This window comes from the organism of the source record quoted next, unplaced genomic scaffold, assembly GCF_019419815.1.
Source record: "Pyrus x bretschneideri cultivar Hongxiangsu unplaced genomic scaffold, Pyrus_bretschneideri_v1 Contig29, whole genome shotgun sequence".
In the NCBI taxonomy this organism is placed as follows: domain Eukaryota; kingdom Viridiplantae; phylum Streptophyta; class Magnoliopsida; order Rosales; family Rosaceae; genus Pyrus; species Pyrus x bretschneideri.
The window spans coordinates 78,955-95,397 of record NW_025999601.1 but is presented as its reverse complement, the minus strand read 5'-3'; the positions used below and the strand labels follow the sequence as shown (position 1 = coordinate 95,397).

General features: G+C 36.7%; 1 protein-coding gene and 1 long non-coding RNA gene across 5 annotated transcripts; both read right to left on the bottom strand.

The window, feature by feature from the left end:
- Nucleotides 1–207: 207 nt before the first annotated feature.
- LOC103945679 lies at nt 208–3,541 on the bottom strand. Of its 4 annotated transcripts, none has more exons than XR_007260083.1 (6): nt 3,383–3,541; nt 2,983–3,048; nt 2,843–2,880; nt 2,427–2,604; nt 1,438–1,482; nt 208–861 (listed from the first exon to the last, which is right to left on the bottom strand). It is a non-coding gene; the product is annotated as an uncharacterized LOC103945679 (long non-coding RNA). The 4 variants fall into 4 exon arrangements; XR_001953077.2 differs by having other exon boundaries at nt 2,983–3,020; XR_001953076.2 differs by having other exon boundaries at nt 2,983–3,078; nt 3,383–3,535.
- A 1,923-nt stretch (nt 3,542–5,464) lies between these two features.
- LOC103945681 (exocyst complex component EXO70H1-like) lies at nt 5,465–7,612 on the bottom strand. Its single transcript, XM_018647079.2, has one exon. The coding sequence runs from the start codon at nt 7,485–7,487 to the stop codon at nt 5,589–5,591; it is 1,899 nt and encodes a 632-aa protein (XP_018502595.1). The 5' UTR covers nt 7,488–7,612; the 3' UTR covers nt 5,465–5,588.
- Between the last annotated feature and the right edge of the window lie 8,831 nt (nt 7,613–16,443).

Below are 16,443 nucleotides of genomic sequence, written 5' to 3'. Positions count from 1 at the left end.
AGTATACTAACAAAAGTTTTGACATAATTCTAATAAAAAGATGACATTGATTTGCGTCAACAATATTAAGAACTACAGTTATCCATTTTTAGCTTTAAAATACTATCTTAATTAAACGAATCAATTTCAAAAATTATTTGTAATAAAAACTTCGTAATTTTTTTTTTCCAACGCTGAGTCTTAAACGCACGTGAAAAATGAAAGAAATTGAGCAGGAAAGGGCAGGAGAAGCAACTTTTTTCTGCTTCTTTTCCTTCGCTTCGAGGGCACGTTTAAGTACCCGTAATCAGAATCAATTTATGGAATTGGATTTCGATTACGGGATACATCTTTGTTTACGTAATCTTGGAGAATCAAAATACATGTGGGGTCCACACCAATTTGGGAATCCCACTCCTTATTTTGGAGGAATTGGACTTCCTTGACTGGAGGGGAATCGGGAATGGACTTCTTTTACCAATTATGCCCTCACTTGGTTGTGATTATTCCAATAAAGCCCTTCATCTTACTGTGATCATCTCCCTCACCAGCGCTGCTTCTTCATCTACCTCATGACTAGATGCTGCTCCACCAAGACCAGATCCCATACCCACTACAAATACTCTCTGTTTGCCCCTAAGAATCAAAGAATCTTGAAAATTAGAGCACTAACCACTTCTCCCTCTCCATCTCCCTTCTGTATCACCACTGCACCACCATAAACCTGAGAAGAAATAGGCATGAGCAAACAAATTTCTATGAATTTCTGGGTTATTTCTTTTGCGGGGTAGGAAGGACTTGACTCTCCAATTGGTTTATGGGTTCTTTCTTCTGCGGGGTAGGAACATCTTGACGGCTCTGAAGGTTTCTGGGTTCTCTCTTCTGCGGGTAGGAAGATGAATGTGGTTAGGTTTTTTACTTTTAATTAGATTATAATCTAATTTATACACAATAAATCAATATTGCATATTTTAATGCATATTTTAACTCTTTACTTTAATTAAACTAGCCTCCTGCACGCGCATGACTCTTTACTTTAATTAAACTAGCCTCCTTACACGTGCTCACGCGCGCGTGGAAGGCCTTTTTATAATTACAGCGTTCTACACTCCACTTATACAATTTAAATGTATTTATCTATGTGGATTTGAAAAGTGAATTAAACATTAAAAGAATCAATGTAACCTTATCATACATTTGGATGGAAGCAAAATATTTTTGTACACAACATTTCTTGTGAAGACTCCCATAAATTACCAAACACATAAAACACACAGGAAAACAACATAACACACTAATTATGAACAAACCAACGAAATTAGGACTTCAATTTAAACATGATTAAAAAGAGACTTGCTGTTTAGCTCACTAAACCCATTGAATGAAAACAAATTCAATCAAAAAACAAAATATATTAATGCCACACATGTACAAAATGTTTGTGGGGATGAGCAATACCTTATCATGGCCATGTAAAACTTAATGAAAGCAACGTGAGAATTCCTGCAAAATTAAAAGAAAAGCATGTAAAGAAAAAAGAAATAAAATTTTTTTAGTACTTCGTCTTAAAAGCCAGAAACTCATCTACTGCCACAATGGCAGCACCAATTTCCATTGATATAATTAAACAGTATACATAAACAAAGAAATTATCTTTACATCTTGCAGAACAACTTTCATAAAATACATCAATTGATCATCTAACAAATAAAAAATAAAGTTGAAACCTTTTCCAAGCATATGCTATTTTCCAAGCATATGCTACACATACAAAAAGAGATTAATCTTAAAGACCTTAATATCCAGCTTTGGATAATTGGTAAGTATCTGCTAACCTTCCCTTATATACTAAAAATTCTGATCTTAGCTTAGTAGCAATGGAATTTGATTAGAATTATTCAGAGTACAAAAATACGCACAAACACATACGAAATTCTTGAGCCGCACGATATTGCTCAATATTTCATGAAGTATTAATCAGTCAGATAACCACAATCAAGGCAACAACAATAAAAACAAGAGCAAAAATTCCACGCTTAAATTAGAATTAGTTCACTTCTGTTGTAACGAATCGACATTAGCATCAAGCAACCAAGTTATGAAATACGAATTAAAAATGTAACTATTTAATGTGTCTATAATGAATCCGTGAAATCAAATAGTTAAACCCTAAAAAGCTACTAATATCAGTACAAAAAATCAGACAAAAAAAACATATGTTTCCAACGTATGAAGAAAAGTATGGTGCTTCAGTGCAGCAGCAGAGTTGGAAGTCAGGGTCCTATGATTGGTGGCATATTATCTTTAAATTTTGATTCTTTCATTTGATCAGATTCAAGATTTTGAAACCAAATTGGACCCCTCATTCCCCTTTAATTACAGAATATGCCCCTAAAAACTCAATAAATTAGAAACAAACTAAAACCTGGGCTTGGTGAAGTCCGTACCCTGGAAAGTGCTTAACGAATGCTACCAGATTACTTCTCTGAAGAGGTGACTTTCTTCGAAGATTACTCGGTATCAATAGCGTCTCCATCTGTGGGATGAAATAGCAACCGCTAACCCAAGCCCATGTACAGTTTCTTTGGCTCTTACAAAACTGTTGCTACATCTGCATGTATCCTTCTGTAAACACCATCAAATTAAGATGTAACACAATTAAAAAAACATGAAATCCTTAAATATAGCTTCGATATCTTAGAGAAGCCTAAACCAAAAGGTGGAAAAACAAACTTTCGATAAGAAAAAAATTGAACAATGACTGAAGACTCCAAAAATTGAGTCCCCTTCAGAATTGTTGTAATAAAAAAAAAAAAAAAATTGGCAACTATAAATAGAGATAAGTAATTACAATTGAACCAACCTTTGCTAATGCTGAGCCGTCAGCGGATGCAACTGCCCCTACATTAAAGCGGGAAAAACTTCAATTTACATTGGTTAAATAAACTTGAGGGTTGCATAAGAGAATCCATGATATTGACTCTAATGTAGGCTTTAACTAACCAAGGGCTGAAGAAGTCTCTTTAGCTTCGAGTAGTGACCTGCCATCAGGGAGTGCAAAACCACAAACTGTGATCACAACAGGTGAATTCAGATCACCTTCAAACGGTCGCAATGGAATAACGTAAATAATAAATAGACTGATTCAATATATTCTTAAAAAAAGACCCCAAAAACATCCCTAATTGAACCAACAAAATACAATTAATCTACTAGTTTAATCCAAGAAAAAATTTCTTCAAATCAGAACGGGAGCCAAGCTTTCTGGTATTAAATTTCTTTCGATCAGAATGGAATTCAGCACAAATATAGAATTCAAAATCAACACCAAAAAATCCGATTGAAAAGCAAAGTAAATAACAGTAGAGACAGAAAGAGAGAAAGAGAGAGAAGTGAAAATTACTCGCTGGTGACGAAGTTAATGAATTCGGAGACGCATTCCTGGACGGTGTTCCACTGATCGGCGCAAGCAGAGAGATGAGATCAGAAAGAGAGAAAAATTAGGGTTTGAGAGAAACCCAATCCCCAAATGGGTCGAAGAGGTATGAATGAAGCTGAGAAAATGAATGGTTTGGAAGACTGTGGAGGGCATCAATTTGTTAACTAAATTTACCAAACTACCCTTGGATTATCTTATGCATTCATTTTTGTTGTTTTGATTTTTTTTGGCGTAGGGGTATTTTGATTCAATTAATTTTGTCGACATGCACACTGTTTATCAAGCTCTTACGCTGTTCATCACACTTCTGACTTTATATACAATAGATAGATAGATAAATAAAAATATCTAATTAAAATGTTTTTAAGCACAAATATAGAATAAAATAAAATAAACAAGGGCAATTTAGTAATCATATTAATATCTCTTCTGCTTCAGTGGAATTAGTAAACAACTTATATGAATTCAGTTTTATTTCTATTCTGATTTCTAAACATTTACATAAACAACTTCAACATGAATCTGATTCTAATTCTTCTTCATTCTAATTCCTCCTCAACTTAATTTCTTTTCAATTCAATTCCTTGTATTTTGATTACCAAATCAACCCTTAATAATACGTGGACTCTACAGCGTCGCAGACTTTAGGAAACGTCCTTGAACCCTCAGGTTTCTTTTGGGTCAAATTATTACGGGCTCTCAGCCAATCTGGACCCTAAAGCCGAAAGGTTAGAAAGTCAGACGATCGAGAGCCTCTGTTCTGACGACGAAAATCAACTTGTCAAACGCCATATATGTTCATACGTCGTCTGGTCATTTTCTGCTTTAATTTTTGATCAATCATCAAGCCATCCTTTCCCTTGTGATGCATGCCAGCACTTATTGTTTTGTTGAAACCGGATGCTTCTGTCTCAATCAAAATTGTGCTCCATTGTTTCCAAGTTACTGCTTATTTTGGGTTCAGGTCAAAGTGATGGAGAAGTACAAACCCATAAGTGTATATCGTTGATACGTTACGGAAATGATCACATTTACTTATATTAAATAGATAATAACGACTAAATACAACATAATTTCAAATATAAATGATATTGTACTATTGATATGTATTGAAGGAAAGACTTACAATTATATAGTTACGTGCACCGTAAAGTATAGATCGTTGATACGTACGGAAACAAACACATTCGCTTACATTAAATCCGTAAGAGGGACTAAACACAACATATTTTCACACGTAAATGATATGGCGCTATTGATATATACTGAAGGAATGGCTTACAATTACATAAGTATGTGCACCTCAAAGTGTAAATCGTTGATATGTTATGGAAATAATCACATTCACTTACATTAAATGTATAAGAGCGACTAAACACAACTTAGTTTCAAACGTAAATGACATTGCACTATTGATATGTAATGGAGGAACGGCTTACAATTATATAGTTATGTGCACTATAGGGGATTAATCCCACCATGATTTCCAAGTGTGAATCGTTGATATATAACTTAAGTGATTGTTTACAAGCACTTACATATTTGCACGTGAGCGACAAAACTCAACATAGTTCCATGTGTAACCGACAATACACTATTGATGCATGTCACGACAATGACTCATAATTGCTTACGCGCGCTCGATGATTAAACTGGCACCATAATTTCAATAATACTCAAACCAAGGCATTGTTTTTTTGTTTGAACACAGGCGGCCAAATAAAATACTAGATAAGGCCAAGCTAAATTCTAGAGAAATGTTAAGTTCAGTCCATCTCCCGCTAGGCCGCTACACAGGAATAACCATGAACTATTAAGACATTGTCGAAACAACTCATAATTATTATAACTATCAACTGTTAACACATTGTCGAAACAGCTCACAATTATTATAAAGTAAACCATCGAGTAAACCGACGTAGTTCCTAGTAATTTTCAAAGGGATCAGAAATCACATTTTGTTTGAACAAAGCCGGCAAATTATAATGCCATCTCCAAAAGGAAGAATCCAACAACACCAGACAGCATAATCTGCCTTTCAATCCGTCTCACAAATCAAAGAATTCTTGTATAATGTATTAAAAATCTTTACATGTTTTTTGTCCACGTCCTATGTATTATAGTCACTAAACGACGGCACACGGGCCACAAAACGACACCCCAACGTCTCTCAACGACCCAGCCTCCCACGCGAGTGTGACGAGGAGGAAGAGCAATAGGACGAGGAAAATGACGAAACGCTACCGCCACTCGCCACCCCGTACAACAGATCCGACAAGTAATTATCCAGATTCTCCGGGGCATATCTGACCAACGAGTCCTCCCCGCACGCTCTCATTATCCCGTTCCTATGCTTCTCGTAAAACTCCCGGTAAGCCGGCACCAACTTCTTCGCCACCGAAACTTTAATCTCGTCCCGGAGTTTCGGGTCCATCACGACCCACGATGTTTGTTTCTTGTATGCCTCCTCAAACGCCGCCTTGAAGCGCTTGAAGTAGACCGTGGCTTGGTCGGATGAAATCTCAGCTGTCGGATCTTCCGGTAGGGATTCGAACACCTTGGTCCACCCCATGCGCTCGTAGTTCGCGGCGTACTGTTTGACTTTCGAGTCGTGCTTCTCCACCCAGTAATCCCCGAGCAAGGACTTGAGGTTGGAGCTCCGGACCTTTCCGACGACGTATTGGAGATTGTTGGCCAAGAACAGATAGGATAGCGCCACGTCCTTGTACAGCGCAGCTTTCCCGTCGAGCTTGCAGAGAAGTACGAGAACGAGCCAGGCGAAGCGAATAGAAAGCTGCGATTCCTCGGCATCGTAGCACCCGAAGTAAGCTTCGGGTAGCGGTGTCGAGATCGCCAGCGGCCAGTCGGCGACTATATCGGTGAGGACTTCGGTGTAGTCTGAGAGGAAAGTTATATAATTCATGACGTAGCGCGTGAGTGGGTGGGCTCCACCGGCGGGGACCGGGGTCTTGGACGTTTCCTTCTGGATCGCCGATTCGAATTTTTCGAGCATCGAACGAACGGCCTCGCCCAACTTCACCAGGGAGTTAACCGCCAGAGATCGGACGGCGGAGGTTGATTCGAATGAGAAAATGGACTCGATCTCGGGCCAGAGATCCGATACCGCCTGGTACAAGTCCAAAACACGGAACATTTTCTCGGGAGAAAGTTTCTTGCTTTTTCCCACCGATTCCGGGAAACCAAACAGGGTCATTGCAGCCTCTTTCGAAATCTCGCTGAAGCAGGACTCCGCGATCGAGTCCGAAGCGGCGAAGACGTGGTCGCAGAGTAGCCGTTCTCCGTAGAACAGAGTCTTAACGGAGACTTTGACGGCGTTTAACCAGTTCTTGATCTTTTTCTCCAGAACGCTCCAGTCCATCTTCTGAACCTGTGAGAGCGTCATCTTCTCGACGCCGAGGAGGTAAAGGCTTTCGTCGAGGATCGATTTTCTGATGATGTTGTAAATTCTCACGCACTCTTTGCCGTATCCGGAGGCGATCATGCAATCGGCGATGGATTTCAAATCAGACATCGCGACCCAGGAGATGTGGTCCACCGACTCGGTTGCGACTCGCGACTCGTCCTCCGACTCGGAATCTTGATCTGATACGCTGGTCCGGGTCGAGGCTCTGGAGGAGCGGCTGGAGACCGTTTCGGCGTCCAAATACTCCCTATTGGCTGACAGAATCTGGTAGAACTCCTTCTCGAGACGTTTCATGGCGGATTGCATGAGATTCTGAGCTCGAATGAGCTTCTCGGCGCTGGTGGTTTGGGAGATGAGGAAGTGCTGCATGGCGGACTGCAAGTCCCCAACGGATTTGAGGTAGAGTCTCGCCTCTTGGCGGTCGTCGTAGAAGATGGAGGTGACAGCGGTGTAGGAAGTGGAACCAGAGTCGGAGTCCCACTTGGTGATTAGGGCCTCAGCGATTTCGATGTTCTCTTCCATTAGCGAGTCGGAGAAGCTGTGGCGCGGCGACGAAGGCAGCATGGCGGTGGTTCTGGAGGGAGAGTTTGAAGGCGACGGAGACGGAGATTTGAAAAACAGAGTCCTCATTCCTTTCCTAGGCATCTGCAGATTCCAGAATTCAAAACCCAGGTTCCTAAATTCAATTTGATCGGTTGATTGGGGATTTGGAGGTGTGTGAGAGAGAGAGAGATGAAGGTAGGGAAGGTGAAATTTTTATGGAGGGTATGGGGGAGTGAGGGGGTATTTATAGAGGGAGTGGGGTAGGGTGAAATGGAAATGTTTGACTTATGAGTCCGTGTATTTATGTCTGCATGTGATTGGGCGAGTAGAAATACGAATATGTACGTACGCGGTCTTGAAACAAATGGTAAAGTAAATGAAGATTTGAAGGATGGGAATTTGATTACGCTAATGATGATTTATTAGGGTCAAGCAGAAAGGGACCAGGAAACTACTAGCTTTCTTCTTCGGAGAATGATTTTCCTCCCTCCTAATTTCTCTTCCCTTCTCTCTCTTTTTACTTGAATGATTACAATTAAGTCACGTTAACATCTTATATTGAATTTTTTTTTATTGAGATAATAAGACAAAAAACAAAGTGTGAGAGGAGAGGGAAGAGGAAGGGGATGAGAATAGGAGGGGAGAGAGAATCCTACTCATTCTTCCTCTCCACCCTGAAAATAACAATAATTTCCTATTTATTACTTTTTGTCAGAAAAATATATGAAGATGTCAAAACTGCCACATAGACTTACAATAAAAGATGTTAGCAAGACTCTCTCCACCGACCTTTTAGTTTCTTATGTGGAGCTGAGTCGATTGAAGACAAAGGCCTCTGCTGTGTGTTCCAACTTATAAGTATTTGATTGGTTGTCTCAATAATTGGACCCTGCAAAGTGAGAAAAAAAATTATAGCATGACATTTTTATTTAACATATCAGGTGAAGCAAAGAATGTATAAAATATCGAACTGCCACATAAGCCATCAAATAATGTGATGTTTTACATTTGACATCTCTTTTCCAGATGGTCTCGAAATGGTCTAATATTTTTTTTAACATAAGCGATAAAGATAATTCATCGATATGAAAGTTACAACACAATTAATTACAAGAGTGCCAATTGTGTACATCTTCTCCCGTGACTAAATCTTTGGTTTAGGTATTGTCCTAAACAAATAGACAATCTTATCTAACTTTTAAATAAGAGACTTGGTCCTCGTAGGTCTGGCTTTGAGCACGTACGTAACTGAATGCATGCGGCAGGAAAGGATCATATTATTATTATTATATTTTTATTTGTGAAGTAAAAGGGATCAAATTATTAAAGTCTGAACTTAATTACTACCGAAGAAAAGAAGAACGACCTTTTTTTTTCTGAGGTTGACCAAATTTTTGTAGAAGACCGCCAATTCGTCTGGTTTTGAGCTTTTATTGAACACGATTTTAATTGCTACAGTTGAAGAGAAAAGTAAACAATGAGCCTGCCTGCCTCCTGCTGCTTACCAACTCTCTGGTTTCGAATTTAATCTGTTTTTTTTTTCTTGACCCAATTAATTTGTAGATGAAAAAGTGTAATTAGCTGTAAATCCAGTGCTTAATAAGGATTAAGATGACCAGTTCTTGGTCAAGTGGTTTTCGAGTTCTCATACAGTCTAATCCAAGCAGCAACATAAAACCATGAGATCAAACGCAGCCATTGACAGTTGGGTTCGATCCATATGATATCATAAATTACAACAAGAACTACCTAAGATTTCAACTGCCTAAATCTTGCATGCGATGCTAACAGGATCAACGTCGAGTAGGGTTGTGATCGAATGGTTCATTAATTTTTGTTCTTTTATTGGTTGCAAAATTTGAACGTGATTTACTGCTTTAGGATGTAGACTTTAGAGTTCGATTTCGAGGTTTTGATTTAAGGACCCCTTTTGAAACAATGTGCAAAGTTCTCAACTTCATTTAGTTGTCATTGTATGTATTCAGTGCCAATATTTTTAAATGGGGTCATAATTTTGTAGAGGCTTGTCGAGGGCAATTGTAGGAAACTGTTGGGTACTGTTGAACACTGTCAAGGCTTGTCAAATTTGGCATTTATAGAGTACTTGTTGCGTATGATAGAGTCGCACATAAGAAGAGATGAAAAAAAACAGACGAGGATAGAAGAAAATAAAATTAGAAAGAGGAGGTTGTAATTTAGTAAATAGGAGTCAAATACAAATACACACAAATATGCATAGGAATTTTGAAGTTCTTAGGGTCATGAGCAACGAATGACCCTATGCTAGCTCCACCACTAAATGTATCACACTACTAATTCTATTAAGCACTAGCCATTATTTGTCCATTTGGGAAAAATAAATTATGTATTATGAATGCAATATTGTCACACCTTGTCTTGTGTTATCTTGAGAGATTTTTTAGTTGCTCAGACTCAGAACAAAATGCAGTACATCGTATGTCATAATTTAAGTGAGAGACATTAAAAATATGTCCTAAAATTAATATAAATTAGAATCATTGACTGCCTAGGAAATGTATTGCATTTTGTAATGTACCACTAATTATACTATAACATGTAATGTACCACTTTGTGTTCTGAAATACATAAAAACCTCTCGTGTATGTTACCTCTTGTTTAAAAGATTCCAAACCAAATCATTGACTGCCTAGGAAATGTCATATTTTTTAACAAAAAATAGTTTAACCTATTATTATCTGCGATTCTGCATGCATCCAACATATATGCCAACAAAGTGTGGCATAGGACTATCCTCCATTGTTATCCCTCCCAACCAAAATGAGGAATGATTAGAAGGTTCAACTTAATTAATCAGCTAAGCGAGTCAAATCTACTTGAACCTTGTTCTATGCGATATCCTCTAAGGGGTGCAATTTAGGTTGGATCAACCAGAATCTGCTTATGCCAACTCGATTTCAGACGATTACTGACCGGACCTCAACCCTTTCATTTATTGGATTGGGTTGGTTTGATGCATTGCCATCCATGTCAATCAAAACCAAACCCGATTTTGAGCCGAATTCGCTCATGTGTATATATTACTTCCTCTCCCTCTAATAATAGTAAATTAAAAAAAAATAAAAAAATAAAAAAAGATTGACTATACTTGGAGTTTATTGTCGATTTCCATCCGGATAATGAATGACATTGCTACTTTTACATTTATCTTGGTTTAAGCTTTGATACATCTTGTAATTTAAATAAAAGTTCGCTCGGTTGAACCATTAGAAATAGTCTTCAAGTTGTTTGCTTTAACTTTTGTGTGGATGGTGATGTGTTATAAGATTGAACTCGATAAAGTTGGCCAATCTGAACCCAATTAGACTCAAACTTGACTAAACTTGCATGAACTTGAACCCAACCCAAACTTGAATTGTGAAGATTGGGTTAGAGTTGGGTTGACCATCCAACCTGCCCAACCAAACCAAATGAGTTGCACCCTTAGTATCTTTATAATGGTTCATAATATATACAACATAAACTTTTGGGTAGCTAGGCATTTAATTTATGGGCAATGATTTCAACACATCGTTATTTTACTTTTACATACTTCTGTTAATTTTGATCGTTAATTTTATTTTAATTGTTCAATCTAACAGTTACAGCTACATAATAAAAGAGGTGTATGAATTGAGAAAGAGTGTATGAAATTTATTTCTCTTACTTTACACTTTATATATCCACTAAAGTTATATAATTAACAAGTGATGACTCCAAGATTTTTTGAGGGCATGCAATTACTCTATACTTTATATATGAACTAAAATCAGTTAATTGTATAATTATAAGCTAAATTATATTATTTTTGGGGTATGCAATTTACATGATTTCTATTTTTAGGGCTAGTGTTTATTCACAAAACAATCTCGCAAGATCAACAGGTTAGTATCTTTATGTGATTTTTTAGCTCAAACTCACATCTTTAAATTGTGGCTGGTGTTCAGATTTTAGGTGGTAGTTTTTGTATTTCTTGTAATTTGTGCACATAGAAAATAATTATGAGGTGAAAGTCTGACGTTTGTTGGAGGTGACTCATGCATTGACATTGCAAGATCAAAGACCATTAGAGGGTGGTGCAGCCTTTTCCTCGTAGTGCCTTCCGGTAGTTCTACGACTTGCAAAGTTAGGTCTTCATGAGTTCTTTCTTATTGATTTGATGTGTGTTCTCCGTGGTAGAGAAATTACATTGTACTTATGACGGATGAGTTTATAACTATGAAGCTGTGATGTTTCTTTTAAGGTATGCGCGTGTGCGATCGTTTGATTACTTGTGTGATGTTTTTTAATAGATTTCATTTTTTTTTAAATGCAAAACAAAATAACTGTTGTATACCTAGCATCATGAATAATATATATATATAGACACATATTATATATTGGGAGCAAAATGATCAATTTTAGTACTTTGATTCATTCTTTGTCGCTAAAATGCAACGTTCCTCCGACATATAGTTCAATTAATTAATCTGATTTTGTATACTATAGATCTGTCAATATGCGGGCATATCCTTGTAGTGGAATCTGGTGATGAGAAGTACTCGCCATCTCGGAGCTACAAAACAGCAAACGATATTAAATATGATCTATTGACATTATCCCCATGGTCAGGTGCCAAGCTAAGAATTTGTGAGACTAATCAATTAGATTAACCGAGTTCTATAAATTAATTTATCTAAATTATGAATATATGTCGAGAAAGTCGTCACTGACCAAGTCATGGTAACTAATTATGCCTATACGTACTAATATATATGTCGATCGACGAAGCGTTTGAAAACATGGGGATTTATCTGCAGGCCCATTACATGCTTTATGTGCATTTTAATTATACGTGTATTTAAGTACTCTTACATAAAAATTAATTTATTTTCTTAATTGATGATTAGGAGAAGAGAGTTGAAAGGAGTGAATACATAGCTCATACAAGAGGACTTGAAACTGCTGAACAAAAGAAGTGGAGGAAGCTTGGTTAAAATATGTTCAAGAAAAATTACTACTTAAAAAGGGACGGAAGTGATTTTTACGCTCATTTTTTGACTAGATTTTAAGTATGCAATCCTAGAACAACTAAGATGTAGTGCCAGAGTCTAGTTTCTAAACTTTTTACGAATTAGGTTTTATGTATATTTTTGAACGAACTTCTTCCAAAGTAAATACGTAAAACCTTGTTTCAAGTAGTGGAAATGGCATGTACACAACTGATGATATTTATGCATCACATGGAGAAGTTGATATCATCTCATGTGCTGCGTTGTTATCTTCTTGTTCTTGTCCATCACTATGAGTTGGAAGTTATGTACGTAACGCATAATCCATGAAGTAAAGTCAAAAGTCTAGCTCTACAAATGGCAACAAATAGTGCTCATGCGCGTTGCATGTCTTCACTGTCCACAGGATGTAAACCCTAATTTACCAGCAGATACATTGAGTTCTTGATGAAAACTACTCATACGCGTCTAGCTAGGTGTTGTGCAACATAGGATCGATCCTTGGAACTTACTATTACGTACAAATGAAGTTTAATTTGGACGGATTTACGAAGCTGTATGGAAATTAAAACTGCACTTTCTTCAACTTAATTGTCTGATTAATACATGTATTTAACTCAACTAAATTTGTCCCTTTTATTTGTTTTTCTTTCTTAGTTTATAACCTTTGGCTTTAGTTAGGTCTTTTGTCGCTAAAAATCATTAATTAAGTACTCTTACTCACCGTAATTATTCTGATAGAGGGACATTTAGCAAATGCTGAGGGCATCTCCAATGGAAGATGTAAAGGTTTTTTAAATTGACATTTTACATTTTTGGGTGGCCGGAAAATACTCTAATGGCGTGATGTAATATATTTACATATTCAGGAGAAGATGTAAATAAAAATGTAAATTTACATCTTTTGGAGGTCGCCCCGCCAACCAAAGAGGGAACAATAAATGAAATTCCAAATTTACAACTCTCCTATCGGAGTAAAATTAACATTTACACATCTCAAAAATGTAAAATGAGACGTGATTAATGTGACTTTTACATCTCAAATTTATATCTTTCCATTAGAGATGGTCTAAACCAATTGAAGAAAGTAGAATATGGGTCAAATTTCCATACGCGATCAATGATATTAATCTATGTATTGCTACATATAATTTATATTCTCTCCTCTCTGCCCAACTAGTAGTTCACATACCTAATTGTGTCTTAATCAAGTATTAGAGATCCCATGTCACATTTAGATTAGTAATTGGCTTCCGCCCTTTTTCGTTATGCGTCATGGGCCTCGTGGCTTGATGTAGATGGCTTCTGTCGTCCTATAACTTCCATAATCCGTGACGTTTTGCAATCTTTGACAAATTTATAAAGTGATGTTTCTGGTGGACTTTATTAGTAAAGAACGCAAACAAAACATGGGAAACTTCCTTTTAACTTCAAAAGTGGATTCGTTTCTTTGTTATGTACCCTTTCTACTATAATTGACTCGCAGAATACAGATTTAACCCCATCGAACCATTTTCTATCAACGAAAAATTATTGAGCGGAACTAAAATGTAAGTCATACGATGTATTATTGATTAAAAAAATATAAAATAAGTGAGTGCCCAGTGCATGTGTTTATTCTTAGGATGTAGTATATATTAATGATGTCCATGATCAAACTGTCGAACGACCCGTACTCCCTAGACTAAGATGGGATCCAACCTGGTGCAAGTTTATGGACGAATGAATTTTGTTTGCTAATTTTTATGAAGTTCAAATATATATGTTTTCATTCTTGTACACATTAACTATAACATGTTATAAAATTGGTGTATTGTGAATTGTACACCGCGTATAGTTGTGTTATGATCTGACTGAAAAATTACAATATATGCATGTCCGGATGTACATACTACATACCCTAAAGGTGGAGTATGTCATTTTCTTTCTTATCAATGGGTAACTGGTTGAAAAAAGGATCAAGCCATAGATACGCAGCAAAAATTTTGGACATAAGGAGTTGTCCATATATGTTCCTTCCTGCATTGTTAGTTTCCAAGTATTCACCCGACAACATTAAGCAGCTTCTGTGAGTCTTTGGGTCTTTGCTCTGTGGTTTGCTATTGAGGCTCACCGCGTAAAGTTTTGTGACAAGAATGGTCCAATCAGGCCACATGTAATTGACTCAAAATTAGAGATTGATCATGCAGCCGGAGACCAAAAGATAATGTGAGACTGTGCAAGGGGTCAATTAAGCGACGTTACAATTAAAAGTAATAATCTCTATGCAGGGAGAAGTGCAAGCATGCTTCCTTTTTGGTGTGTGTAAATTTCAAGTGTTCAGATTCTTGTAAACGACCCATAACGGGTGATACCTAACATCCACATTTGCTTAGGGTGACCTAACGACATTTCAAACCATTTGTTTTTTATTACAATTCTGTATTGGAGGAGAAGAGAATTGAACACGCGTGAAACCTTGGATTTATCGGGTAAATTCTCGACTAATTATGCACGTAACGTATAATCCATGAAGTAACGTCTAAACTCTAGCTCTATTAACGGGAACGAATTAACAAAGTTTTCCTAGTGCAGATACTAGTGATCGAGTACTGTAGACCCTCTTGCATTCACATTTAATTACATGGAGTTCTTGATATAAACTACTCATAGGCTTCTAGTTAGGTATATATGTATATATACGATACGAAAGAGAAATTAAGTATATATACGTGTACAGTTGTTCAGCATTGGATTGATCCTTGGAGCTTACAATTACGTATAATATGAAGTTTAATTCGGTACGTCGACTACGAATTTACGAAGCTGTATGGAAATTAAAACTGCACCTTTTTAAACTTATCTAAATTTGTCCTTTTTTTATTTGTTTTTCTCTCTAGTTTATAACCTTTGGCTTTGGTTAGATCCCCAACATAATTGGATGTTAATCAAGTTTTGTCGCCAAAATAAATCATCAAATACTCTTACTCACCCTTAATTATTGTGATAGAGACTTGTGATCTCTTATTAGCAAGTGCTGAGAGCGTCTCCAATGGAAGATGCAAAATACTTTCAAATTGACATTTTACATTTTTGGTTGGCTAGAAAACAATCTAATGGTGGGATGCAGATATCCATATTCACAGAAAGATGCAAATTTACCTTTTTTTTTACATTTTTTTGGAAGTCATCCCGCCAATAAAAAGAGAGAAATGAAATTCCAAATTTACATTTCTCCAATAAAATTATATACACTTCCAAAAATGTAAAATAAGATGTGAAAGTGATTTTTACATCTTAAATTTGCATTTCTTGGAGATGCTCTTATCCTATAGATGGTAATAGAATGGTCAAAAATCAAAACGCGATCAATGACATTAATCTATCTATATAATATGTATACCTAATGGTGTCTTAATCAAGTAGTAGAGACCCCATTTTCCATTTAGATTAGTAATTGGCTTCTTCCCTTTTCTGTTTTGCGTCATGGGTCTCGTGGCTTGATGTGGATGGCTTATGTCTGCCTTTAACTCCCATAATCCGTGACGTTTTTGCAATAGTTGACAAATTTAAAAAAGTGATGCATCAGGTGGACTTTATTAGTAGATAACGTAACAAAACATGGGAAACTTCCTGCTTTTAACTTCAAAATGGATTTTGTTTCTTTGTTATATTCCCGTTCTACTATAATTGACTCGCATAATACGGATTCGATCCCATCGAACATTTTTTATTAACGAAAAATTATTGTGTGGTACTAAAATACGAGTCTCGTGATATATTATTGATTCATGAATATAAATAAGTGAGTAATGTGTGTTGTGGTTATTCTTAGGGTGTAGTTATATTTAACGTACACGTACTCCCAAGACTAAGATGGGATTCAACCCGGTGAAAGTTTACGGACCAATGATTTTTTTTTTTTTTGGCTAATTTTTATTGAAGTTCGAATATATATGTTTTCATCCTTGTGCACATTATAACATGTTACGAAATTGGTGTAGCGTGAATTATATGCCGCGTATGGTGCATGTCATTTTCTTCCTATTAACGGGTAACTGGTAGAAAAA

Coding starts and splice junctions, on each gene's coding strand:
- LOC103945681 (XM_018647079.2), bottom strand. CDS start 7,487: ATGCCTAGGAAAGGAATGAGGACTCTGTTTTTCAAATCTCCGTCTCCG.